The 13,916-nt window shown below is 36.8% G+C and overlaps 1 protein-coding gene across 2 annotated transcripts in view; it reads right to left on the minus strand.

Annotated features, from left to right (window-relative positions):
* Positions 1-3,652: 3,652 nt before the first annotated feature.
* The window catches only part of Uhrf1bp1l (UHRF1 binding protein 1 like), an 87,445-nt gene continuing 77,181 nt past the window's right edge, over positions 3,653-13,916 (minus strand). Inside the window, exons 20-21 of one of the 2 annotated variants that reach the window (XM_045152674.1) lie at positions 6,718-6,911; positions 3,653-4,524 (exon numbers count right to left, since the gene is read on the minus strand). In XM_045152674.1, the coding sequence (XP_045008609.1) occupies positions 4,357-4,524; positions 6,718-6,911 (362 nt within the window). In that variant the 3' untranslated portion in view covers positions 3,653-4,356. The remainder of the gene's footprint in view (positions 4,525-6,717; positions 6,912-13,916) is intronic. The other variant, XM_045152675.1, reaches the window with a different exon arrangement.

Genomic DNA, 13,916 nt, shown 5'->3' on the forward strand with positions numbered 1-13,916 from the left:
TTGGTAGAAAAGTCAATAGTATAGCCACTATGACAAGCAGTATGAACATCCCTCAAAAAAAAAAAATTGAAGGGCTGGAGAGGTGGCTTGGTGATGAAGGTGCTTGCCTACAAAGCCTAAGGACCCATGTTTGATTCTCCAGGTTCCATGCAAGCCAGATGCACATGGTGGTACATGCATCTGGAGTTCATTTGTAGTGGCTAAAGGCCCTGGTGTGCCCATTCTCTTTCTTTCTCTTGGTCTGTAATAAACACATAAAAATAAATCTTACAAAAATATTTTAAGGGAAGCCTGGAGAGATGGCTCAGCAATTAAGTCCCTTGCCTACAAAATCTATCCACTCCTGTTTGATTCCCCAGGACAGATACACAAGGTGGCACATGCACCTGGAGTTAGTTTGCAGTGGCTGGAGGCTCTGGTGTACCTATTCTCTCTGCCTGTCTGATACCCTTCTATCTTCCTTTCTGCTTGCAAATATATATATATATATATTTTGTTTGTTTGTTTGTTTGTTTGTTTTGTTTTCCAAGGTAAATTCTCACTGTAGCTCAGGCTGACCTGGAATTCACTCTGTACTCTCAGGGTGGCCTTGAACTTATAGTGCTCCTCCTACCTCTGCCTCCCGAGTGCTGTTAGAATTAAAGGCATGCGCCACCATGCCCGACTACAAATAAATATTTTTTTAAAATTAAAAGAAACTAACATATGATCCAGCAAGTTAAAATGGAGTCAACTATTGAAGACAGATGTGCACTCCTATGTCCACCACAGCAATACTAAAACAGTCAAGATACAGAATCACCTAAGTATTGACTAGTAAAGGAACAGATTTTTAAAAATGAGGAATTTAGGCTCAGTAGTTAAGATACTTTCCTGCAAAGCCAAAGAAACTATATTTGATTCCCCAGTACATGTAAGCCAGATGCACAAGGTAACACATAAGTCAGGAGTTCGTTTGTAGTGGCTGGAAGTTCAGGTGTCCCCATTCTCTCTCTCCCCCCTCTTTTTCTCTCTCAAATAAATTAAATAAAATATTTTTAAATGAGGAGTTTATATATAACAGAATAGTAATCAGTCCTAAGAAAGGAGATCCTGTCATTTGTGACAACATGGATGAACCTGGAGGGCATTATATAAAGCGAAATAAACCAGATACCAAGATAAATACCATGTAATCTCACTTATATGTGAAGTGCAAAAGTTGAATTCATAGGAACACAGAATAAAATAGTTATCAAAGGGTGTTTGGGGGAGTGGAAAGATATTTGTTAAAGGACATAAACTTTCGGTTAGGAGAAATAAATTCAAGAAATCTATTATGTATCATGGTGACTACACTTGAGAACAATATATTTCAAAATGGCTGAGTATACTTTTAAGTCCTCCTACCACACACAGAAAGTACATAAAGTAATGTGTATGCTGCATGGATTAAATTAGCCACTCCAAAATGTATGCATATGTCAAGGCATCACTTGGTACACCAAAAATAATCCTTATCAATAAAAATTTTAAACATAAAAGCCTCCCAAACAAAAAATAAAAAGCAACATTCAATTACCACTTCATTAACATCTTCCCACTAGGAATTTAACTAAAACAAAATTCATGATAACTTTTATTTCCAATAGTCATTTTTAAAATCCCAGTAAATTTATTATAGGATTATTCCTTATTTTTTCACCCTGCTAAAATAGTTTGGAGTTCACTTAATAAAACAAAAATTGCCCACTATCTTTTAGGTAGTTTATATAAGACACAGTGACAACTTACATCGACACACAAGTATTAAAATATTATAGTCATCTTTAGGACTGGGAAGATGGCTCAGTGGTTAAGGGTGCTTGCCTACAAAGCCTGTCAGCCTAGGTTCAATTCTCCATCACCTGTGTAAAGCCAGATGCAAAAACTAGCATTCTTTTGCAGCAGCAAGAGACCTGGCATGCTCTCTTCTCCCCACACAAATATATAATTTAAAAATATTAGTCATCTTTGAAGGGAAACAAGTAAGACACTAATTTGTGTCCTTACTGCTGGACTTAGAAAAACTGTGCAAATTAAATGATAAAACTAAAATAACAGCATGTTACTGGGCTTTAAATAAATTTTTAAGAAGCCAACTAGGGGGCTGGGCTCAGCAGTTAAAGGCGCTTACGTGTAAAGCACGATGGCCTGCGTTTGATTCCCCAGTACCCACGCAAAGCCCTATGCTCTAGGTGGTGCATTTGTCTGGAGCTCATATGCAGAGGCAGGAGGCACTAGCACACCCATATTCACTATCCCTACCTGTCTCTTTCTTTCTTAAATAAATAAATAAAATATTAAAACTTTTTAAAAACCAACCAGGTCACTAGTTATGGCTTTAGTCAATGTATTCATTCTTTCTGAGCATTAAGGTCCCCTCACTCCCCACTCTCAAACTTCTAATACACAAATAATACCTACCTCAAAGGTTCACTGTAGAAATTACCAAGATGTTTTTGGAGGTGTTTCCTAAACTTCTATAAAACAGTTCTCCTTATAAATAAATAAAAAAGAATCACACAAAGCAATATAGATTGCTCAGAATATTACCATTTGTGTTGTTTATGTGATTTTTCTTGGGAAGGCCAAATACATTTTAAAGGAAAACATTCAGTGTCTATTAACATGAAACAATTATAGCATAGAAAACTTTAAAATTTATATAGACTAGGTCAAAATCCTGAGAAACACTGTCCAGCTCATTAGCTAAAGATTCTTCTTTTCTATGATAAGACTATGTGTGCAGAATATATACCCAGAAACAAAAGATTAGCAAGCTGTACATCTCAAATCTTTAATTAGACCCTTGCACTTAATCTAAGGCTATTGTACAGTTTTGGATGACATAATTTAACGTGAACTTTAGAATACTCTGAGGTAAAACATTAACAATTTCATTTGTTCTTGGGTGTATCCTTGGATCCCCCAACAATGCCTGTGTTCTTAAGTAATGATAAAAACAGATGATCTAGAAGGGGGTTCAGTACTATTTACAATAAAGCATAAAGCACTCCAGTACTCAATGAAAATGAACTATGTGGCTGCTCCCAGGCTCTCAGATACAGAGATGACAGTGTCAGTCATCCAAACAAGCAAAGCACCAAAATGTGTGACAACTGGGTTAGAGTTTTCAAGTATCATCAAGAAAGAATAGTCCAGCTGCTCCATAATCTATCTCAGATATGTTTACAGTTAGGAATGCAAATTTTAAAATAGACACCACTTAGTTTAATTCTATCAGAAATATATTTTATCTTCAAAACCATGTTCCTTAAGATACTTATGTACTTTTATTTCATGATGCATGGTTAGAATTCTCTCATGTTGTTTTCAACCTTACTCCTTAAAAATAGACTTCAAAATTTACTAAAGACTCTTATAGAAGACTGTGTGTGCATATATATATATACATATATATATACATATATATATATATATATATGCACACACACATATGTATATCACAGAGCTTTATTCAAAACTAGCTTTATATTTTCAATTTGTGCAAATTCTCATGTAATATGATACTACAAGAAGGGTATGAAATTGCTTTGTGCATATGAAAAGCAAATTCTTTGAAAACCTTCTTTAAAAATAAAGATAAAGGAATAATATAAATAGTATTAATTAAAACTTTCACAGTTACAAATACTGCCAAATATAGCAAGATAAATTACTCTTACCTCTAACAATAAATGTGGAAATGAATGTGCAAACAATGCTTTCTAAGTCACTTGCCCGTGTACTCTAATAAAATTTGTGCTTTTTATTTTTACAATCATACCATATTTAGTTGAAAATTACAATTTCCACTTACACAGATTACCCATCATTTAATGTAACTTATTTTATCACATTTTCAAGTTACTTTATAGGAGGGTGAAAATTTAGCAGTTTGTAAACTCAATAATTATGTAATTTATTAATATTATTAGACTTTTATAGCAATTTTAGATTAAGTACATAATTTTAATAACATTTAAAATGTAAGCCTCCTTTTCTTTACATTAGCTCTAAAAGCATTTGATTCTTTGTAAATAATAGTAAATTATTAACAAACGGTGAGAAATAAACAGCATTCTGTAAACCCAACAGGTTTTCATTTTTCTTTTAAAAATGTTTACAATGAAATATCAAAATTAGGAAATGGCATCTTTTCATCAGGCATGTAATTATTTTACAGCAACATCACTAGATCATACTGTTGAGAAACAAGCTAAAACCTCCAACACAGAGGTCTGCTATGTTCGTACCTAATACTTTCTAAACTGGGTATGGGATAGTCTTTACTTCACATTTCATTTCCCTTTATTTCTAGGGAAAGGAAAATCTTCATGAGTTCGCCACATCCACACTGTAAATGCGGACACTTGAGCTCTGCTGGTCAAGGGCCATCTTCTTCAGCTGATGGACAAGTGCATCTCTTTCCAAGTGAGCCTCTGCCAAGGCCATTTTAGCTGTGGCCAGCTCTTGTTTTAGAGATTCATTCTCTGCCATGAGCTGAAACAACACAAGACACTAGTAACTTCCAGAAAATGTGATTATCTTATGCAGTATACAAAGGTATGACCCTTGGGATGGTAAATTATCCAGTGCTGACTGGGGTCCACTTGAGCAGAAAACTGCTCTGAGACACTGTTTGAAAACACTTATGCAATTAAAGATGTTCCTAAATTTTGACACAGCAATTCAAAATAGTAATTAATTCCTTTCCAAATTTCATACTGATTTGTTTCATGGTAACATCCTTCAGCCTTCTCTGTGGCTTGGGACACTGTTGGCCTCCTTTCTGCAGCTTTTTCATGCCTATCCCTTTCCATCTGTCCCTTCTTACGCTTTTCATCTTTAAGAACTCAGAAATTTTCACATTCTATTAGATTTCTCAGTTAGCATTTTCTCTTGTCATTTAAGTAACTGTCTTGGATTATCTCATCCACTCCCGTGACTCAACTTGACCATGGATTGCCCAATCTAGCACAGTTTACTGGGCGATCTCTGCTGCCCCCATCCCAAGCCCCACAAGTTCCAGACTCACATTCTAAATGTCCCAGAAACCATTTTCTTCTAATGGCCACCCCTCTTTAAGATTTAGTATTTTGTCCTCTCACAACCATTCCTTAACTCCTACATATTAGGATATAATGAAAACAGGGATGTTTTACATTTATAGGGATACATTAATACATAGGCTTTTAGGGTTTTGTTTTGCTTTTGACTGCTTTTTTTGAAGTCTCAGATTAAGAATTTCTGCTTACATATCATTTAATTCCTAACTAAGGCTAATTCCTAATACTTCCCTAACTCTGTAGCATAGCATCAAGGACAGTATGCTGTGGCTACTCATCTCAAATTCTTGTCTTTCCTGCTAGACTTTAAGTTTAGAGTTCTAGTTTGACAGTAAGTATCCTGCTCAATTTCACATTTTTAACTCAGAGGTGTCATCCAGTAAATCTTTGATAACAGATAGATTAAATTCATTCTGTAACTGCATCATAAAGAACTGAAGTTTGGAACTGGAGAGATGGCTTAGTGGTTAAGGCACTTGCCTGTAAAGTCAAAGGACCCAGGATTGATTCCCCAGGACCCATATAAGCCAGATGCACAAGGTGGCACATGTCCGGTATTCATTTGCCACGGCTGAAGGCCCTGGCACACCCATTCTGTCTATCTGCCTCTCCCTCTCTCTCATAAATAAAAAGATACTTAAGAATTGAATTTTGCTGAATATTTTGCGTATTCATAATGGTACATAATCAGAATCACTTGAATGTTGATAAATGTCAAAAAGAAGGTCCAAAAATGATCATGTATATCCACATGCACATTACTCAGCTATTGAAATAGGCATGAAGCATATGTACCAATATGAAAAAAGTGTTACATAAAAATGTCATATAGAGGGGCTGGAGAGATTACTCAGTGGTTAAGACTACTTCCTGTATAAGTATAAGGGCCTAAGAGACCTCTAGAATTTGATCAACAGGGCCCACATAAGCAGGCGGCCTTTCCCGGCATGGTGGTGCACTCCTTTCATCCCAGCACTTGAAAGGTAGAGGTAGGAGGATCACTGTGAGTTTGAGGCCAGCCTGAGACGACACAGTGAATCCCAGGTCAGCATGGGCTAGCGGGAGACCCTACCTCAAAATAACAAAAACAAACAAACAAAAAACAGTTGGCTTCTATGAACTGTATCTATACGTGCAGTCTCATAGGTGAGCAGTGACCCGAGAATCACCACAGCTCACAGAAAATCACCTCTGGGGTCAGGAAGGGACTCTAGCTCCAGTAAGAACAGTAGGAAGTGAAGGAACAGAACATGGGATGCTCAGCTCTGCCCACCGCAGACAAGTGCACAGGGTGTTGCATAGCACATACACATGCATATTACACACACACACACACACACACACACACACACACACACACACACAAAACATCACATATACACTTAATTTTCAAGAAAATATAAAATATCACTGGAAAAAAATCACAAAATATTGATAGTACTATGGAAGGATAGAAGGAATTATAGCATTTTGTCTCAAAATCAAAACTATAGCATCTAGCACAATGCCTCTGTACAATACACATCAATATACTTTATTCAAATACCTAAAATGTTTTAACTATTAGTGCCTTACTATTCAATTATTTTAAATGTTAGAACTAAATCTGAATCAGAGTTCTCCTTACCTGTTCCCTAGTAAAGTCAAATGAGCCCTCAGGAAAGTTGGCTGACTGAGAAGGCCAAGAAACCTGTGGATTGGTCTGAGTGGCCTGAGTGACACTGTGTTGTTTCTTCATAGCACACCTCCCACTTGCCAGCAGCACTGTGTCACCTTTAACATCGTCTTTCAAATCATCTTCGGTGTTAAACACACGAGAATCTGAAGAAACAAATAAAATGCTCAGAGAACATTTCCAAATATTTAAATTTTGAAAGTTTTTCCAAGTTCTGGGATTAAAGGTGTATACCACCATAACAGACCTTAAATTTTTAAAGTTTTGTGAAAAATTTTAAAAAAGTATGCATTCCTATTATTATTAGGACAATATTATGTGACAGGAAAATAGGGAAAAAAGTTAAATCAAAAGCTCGTCCTTTCAAATGATTAAGAAAAAAATTATTTCAATCAGAAATAAAAGAGCAATTACTACTCATCATACAGAAATAAAAATGGTGCCGGGTGTGGTGGCACACACCTTTAATCCCAGCACTCAGGAGGCAGAGGTAGGAGGATCACCATGAGTTCAAGGCCACCCTGAGACTACATAGTGAATTCCAGGTCAGCCTGAGCTAGAGTGAGACCCTAGCTTGAAAAAAAAAGGCTGTAAAGAGCCAGACATAGTGGCACATACCTTTAATCTGAGCACTTGGATGGCAGAGGCAGGAGGATCACTGTGAGTTCAAGGTCAGTCTGAGACTATGGAGTAAATTCCAGGTCAGCCTGGCCTACGGCAAGACCCTACCTCAAAAAAAAAAAAAAAAAAAAAAAAGGACTATAAAGGAATGCATAAACAGTAATGATGAAACGGATTCCTAAGGAAAATATAAACAACTCAAGTGGACTCAGATACTATGCATAGATGTGCATGTGCCAAAGAGGATTCAATCTCTGACAAACAAAACACAAAGCTCAAGCCCAAAGGCTTTCCTGGAAAACTGCCTCGAAATCCTTATAATTTCTATCCAAAAAAAGAAAAGGAACATTTCCAAACTCTTGCTATGTACCCAGTATTACCCTGATACCAGTGCCAAAGAAAAACCAAGAAAACAAATGCAAGGTGAATGAAGATGCAGTGATTGGGAAGATGCACACATACAAGACAAAGTGAGTATGGACATGCAAACTTAAGAGATGGAGTGAGTGAGTGTGAAAATGCAGTGAGTGTGGATGTGTACACAGACGAGATGCAGTGAGGGTGGCCGTGCACACAGACGAGATGCATTGAGTGTGGCCGTGCATGTGGATGTGCACACAGACGACATGCATTGAGTGTGGCCGTGCATGTGGATGTACACACAGACAAGATGCATTGAGTATGGCCATGCATGTGGACATGCACACAGATGACATGCATTGAGTGTGGCCGTGCATGTGGCCATGCACACAGAGGAGATGCATTGAGTGTGGCCGTGCATGTGGATGTGCACACAGAGGAGATGCAGTGAGTGTGGCCGTGCATGTGGATGTGCACACAGATGAGATGCAGTGAGTGTGGCCGTGCAGGTGGACATGCACACAGACGAGATGCAGTGAGTGTGGCCGTGCATGTGGACATGCATACAGACGAGATGCAGTGAGTGTGGCTGTACACAGAAATGAGATGCATTGAGTGTGGCTGTGCATGTGGATGTGCACACAGACGAGACGCATTGAGTGTGGCCGTGCATGTGGATGTGCACACAGACGAGATGCAGTGAGTGTGGATGTGCACACAGACGAGATGCATTGAGTGTGGCCGTGCATGTGGATGTGCACACAGACGAGAAGCAGTGAGTGTGGCCGTGCATGTGGACGTGCATGTGGATGTGCACACAGACGAGATGCATTGAGTGTGGCCGTGCATCTGGCCATGCACACAGACGAGATGCAGTGAGTGTGGATGTGCACAACAGACCAGATGAAGTGAGCATGGGCTACATCTAAAGTTTCAGGCCAGCTTGGTTGCAATGGTTATAGTGAAGAAAACAGAGGATCAAGGGCCCATTCCAGTCATTCTACAGCTCTCAGGAGATCCTAAGTAGAAGGCAGAGTGATAAAAGTATAGCAAAGATGTAAGAATGGACAAGAAGGAGGGGGAGAAGGAAAGAAAGAATGGGTTAGAGAAGGAACAGTGACAGAGTGGGAAAAAAAATGAGGGGAGAGGGACTATGGAGAGAGGTTTGTGCACAGGTAGATAAAGAGATAAGGGAGATGGTCACAGGAGTGGAAAACAGTGGAGTTGAGAAGAGGATGTAAGAGGAGAGGGGATAAGAAGGAAAAACAGAAGAAAACAAGTATAAAGATGGGAAAGGCTGAGACAGAAAGGCTGAGGAAAGGGGAGATTAGAATACTTTATGGGAAAATGAAGGTCTTTTATTTGCTTTAAGATAAATTCTTTCAAGTTGTTAGGGGCTCTGTTACACCATTACAGGTTGGGAAAAATGAATCCATACTGCTTGGAGATGAAATTGTTCAGAATCTTTACACAGGCTAGGTTGGACTCACCACTTTTTAGCTGTTATATCATGAGTAAGTCCACTTACTAAGCTTCCATTTCTTCACTTATAAAAAGAAAGTAATTGGAATATTTAGCTATCAGGTTATGATGAGAATTTAATGAGTTAAATTTAACATAAAGGAACTTTATAAATTAGAAGTCATTATTCAAATGCTAATTTCCATTACTAGCATGATAATTGCTCAGCAGATTTTTCACAATGGACTTTAAGATGTGTCTGTTTATTCAAACATATTTTTATTTTTCTAGTCACACTTATGAGTTAAATACACCATTATTTATATTTAATGATGAAAAATTCTTATATTCTCAGATGAGCACACAACATTGATTTTAAGAGTGTGTGTAGGAGAGCTACAGACTTCTAAATGTATGATAAATATAAATACATTTCAATATAAATAGATAATGTACCTTTCCCTCAAAACTTTTTTGGGTCAGAATCAATGCCATAGTGGGCCACAGCTCCCGATGGAACTATGCCAGATACAACGTCCATGAGGTGAAAAATGTTCATAGCTAGTGCACTGTTGGTAGGGTAATTACCACACACGCAGATTTTGTCTTTTTCTCCTCAATAATTAAGTTGCCTAATGAGGTGGTTTGATTAGGGGTCTCCCTATAAAATCATGTGCTCTGAATGCTAGGTCCCCAGCAGGTGACAATTTGAGAATTGAAGCCTTGCTAGAGGAGGTGCATTGGGGGTGGGCTTATAGGTGTTATAGCCAGCTTCCCCCTTGCCAATGTTTGGCACACTCTCCTGCTACTGTCATCCACCCACAGTGGCCAAGGTGATGTCCACCCTCTGCTCATGCCATTCATTTTTCCTGCTGTCATGGAGGTCCCCCAGAGTCTGTAAGCCAAAATAAATCCTTTCCTCCTACAAGCTGCTTTTTGTCAGGTGCTTTGTGCCAGCAACAAGAAGGTAACTGTAACACCTGATTAGCAATATGTCACTGGAGAAAGAAGGAAATTGTAATGTACTGATTTCTGAAGTTATCTAAAGTTAATACTGAAAAGCATTTACTGAAAAATTGGTCATGGTTTTTAAGATTTTCTCAAGAAGTGTGAAGAACTGTGATAAGGAGAAAAAAAAACAGCATAAAGCTATCTATTTATTCTTTTTTTTTTTAAAGATTTTGTGTTTTTACCTTTTTTATATTTTTTACTTTTATTTTTATTTATTTATTTGAGAATGACAGACAGACAGAGAAAGAGGCAGATAAAGAGAATGGGCGTGCCAGGGCCTCTAGCCACTGCAAACGAACTCCAAACGCATGCACCCCCTTGTGCATTTGGCTAACGTGGGTCCTGGGGAATTGAGCCTCAAACCGGAGTCCTTAGGCTTCACAGGCAAGTGCTTAACTGTTAAGCCATCTCTCCAGCCCCCTATCTGTTCTTTAATGACTGACTTTACTGAATCAATTCAGAGCTACTCCAAGTACAGCTCTGAGTTTACTAAGTAAGAAGGAAGAAATGAGAGCAGAACTATTTGGTAAACTGCCATTATCACCATCCACAAACACTTACAATCAAGTTTTGAAATAGTGAATAGTGGCATTACTTTGAATGGTAATACATGGTAATCAAATTTTCTTTTGATGGGGAAACAAGAACATAGCTTAAAATTTCTTAAAGAACTGTTTGGGAAAATTCATAGAAATAATTCCCCAGGTGCCTATAAAAATTCCAAGCAAATAAAATTGTTGTCAATTAAATGCTTATCATAGTTGTCACCAGCTTGGGTATTTTATAACACATTAACATATAAACTACGTGCACATACAGTAGGCAATCTTTTACTATATATTTCATAAACCAAATACCATAATGCAATTAATTTCTAAGTCATAAAGAAAATAACTATTATAATTGGCCTCAGGTTATTATATTAGCAATATACTGATATAAAATGTGAGACCCATATATAAAAAAAAAGCTTTCTTCTTTACATTTATTATTTGTTGTTCTTTCCAGAGCTGATGAAAAAACCACTTTAAAACAAATTTATCTTGGATTTTGTACAATAGTAATAATAATCTGAAAATCACAATATAATACTGCTGAATTTTGAAAGCTACATCTACAATTTACATGTATAACAGGTTTGAGTAAAACGCAATATAAGGACTGGAGAGATGGCTTGGTGGTTAAGGCACTTGCCTGAGAAGCCTAAGGACCCATGTTCTACTCTCCAGGTTCCACATAAGCTAGACACAAGGTGATAAATACTGAGGAAATCAATAGGAAAGATAGCTTAAGGAAACATGATTTTTAAAGTTCTTCATCTTTTATATTAGCTTTTTATATTTGCATTTATTTATTTGAGAGCGAGAGAGAGAACAAGAGTGAATGGTGCACCAGGGCCTCTTGCTACAAACTCCAGATACATGTGCCACTTTGTGCATCTGACTTTATGGGGATACTGGGGAACTGAACTTGGGCCAGCTGGCTTTGCAGGAGAGCACCTTAAACTGCTAAGCCATTTCCTCAGCCCTTTAAGTTAGTTTTTACTCATCAAATTGACGTTTAATTCTGTATTTCTCTAGCTGTGCATGGATGTATGCAGTTTATAAATTTATAATGTAAAGTAAGTTTTGTTTCTTTTTCTTAAGCAAATACTAATTAGCAAGTCAGGTACTGGATTTAGTACTATGAGAAATACAGCAAGGTTATTTTAACAGCGGGGGAATATATTAGAAATAATCAAATCTTACTTCCTTGCCAATCATTCTCTGAGAATTATTTCCACATATATTAATATTTGTCAAGTCTATTTTATCTGCTGTTAAACTTTTTGGTTCCTGAAAGACTTTATTACACTAAAATCAAAGACACAGCATGTGTAAACTCTGTTTTGGAATCTGCTGATTATTTTTTTTTTATTTTTTTTTAGTTTAATTTATTAGTTTTCTTTTCAGTAAATACAGGCAGTTTGGTACCATTGTTTAGGCTCATCTGTGATCCCCCTCCTATTAGACCTTCCTTGTTAATGAAAATGGGTCGTGCATTGTGGAGTTAGCCCCCAGTTATTGGTATGATAAATGTCTCTGCAAATCATGACCCAACATGTGACTCTGACTTTTGAGACTCAGTAAATATAAGTGTCATGGGTATTTGAAATTTCTTGTTTGTTGCATACAAAGTAAATGTTATTATGTAAATAAGGATGTTAAACATGGTAATGTAATTCTCTACAGTCAAATATTTTATGGATTCTCAAAGGATGACTCTAAATATGATTTTTATTTCAAACACATGTTCTATATATTTTTCAGTATTTATTTAGTTATTTATTTAAGAGAGAGAGAAAGAGGAAGACAAAGAGAATATCGGCACACCAGGACCTCTTGCTACTGCAAATGAACTCCAGATTTATGTGCCACTGTGTGCATCTGGCTTTACATGGGTACTAGAGAATCAAACCAGGCACATCAGGCTTTGAAGCAAGTGCCTTTAACTGTGAAGCTATCTCTCCAGCTCTATAATTTTTTGAAATGAGGTTACTAGATTGATAAAGGATTATTAAAGGGCATATATTTGGTGTCATTAATATGAAATTTCTGTGTTGTTTTGTTTTATCCTTTGTTTTAAATTCAACTTCCCCTAAAATTAATTTTCATTGTGCTAGTATGTCTAGGATATTTTTAAAATTTATTTATGTATTTATTTGCAAACACAGAGAGATAAAGAGAGACAGAGAGAGAATAGGAGCGCCAGGGCCTCCAGCCACTACCAATGAACTCCAGGTGCGTGCACCACTCTGTGCATCTGGCTTTATGTGGGTACTGGGGAACTGAACCTGGGTTATTAAGCTCTGCAAGCAACTTAACCACTGAACCATCTCTGTAACCCATGGGATTTTTTTTTCATTATTCTATTTTTCGGTATTTATGTATGATTTTATTTTGGGAAAATACTTCCTATGATGCATATATCTGGAATTGTGTTTCTCATTCTATACTGGCACCTCTCTGATTTTAACAGGAGAATTTAAATCTTTCATATGTACAGGGATGTCTCAGTGTTTTCAATTTACCATGCTTTCTTATCTTTGATTATATTTGATTTGAATGGCTGAATTTATTTTTGGTTCAGTTTGTCCTAAGCCCTTAGTGGTTCATTAACTTTGCTCATCTCATGTTGAGCATACATATAAGATTACATTGTCCTATAAACGTATACCCTTTTCATCCTTGAAAAAAGCAGTAACTTTAGCAAAATTTTACTATCCTAATCTCCTTAGGTTTTCTGCACTAAGATTTCTTATACTGACATCATCTGGAAATTTAATGGTATAGTTTGAAAAAGTTATATTCTTATATAATTTAAAATTATTTCAGCTTAACTCTTAAGTTTCTTAGTTTATTATTTTTCATTTTCAACTATTTGTTTGCTTATTTACTTATTTATGAATACAGAAAGAAGGGAGATGATACTGCAAATGAACTCCAGATGCTTGCACCACTTTGCACATCTGGTTTTACATGAGTACTGGGAAATAGAACCTAGGACATCAGGCTTTGAAAGCAAACACATTTAACTATTGAGTATCTCTCCAGCCCAACCTGTTTCTAATTACAAGTTCTTGCAGACATTTTGTCATTAATTTTGGTTACCTGTCTCTGGATTCTTTCCTATATTTAAGTAACTGCATACTTAATTAG

The sequence above is a fragment of the Jaculus jaculus genome, chromosome 6, assembly GCF_020740685.1.
Source record: "Jaculus jaculus isolate mJacJac1 chromosome 6, mJacJac1.mat.Y.cur, whole genome shotgun sequence".
Lineage (NCBI taxonomy): Eukaryota > Metazoa > Chordata > Mammalia > Rodentia > Dipodidae > Jaculus > Jaculus jaculus.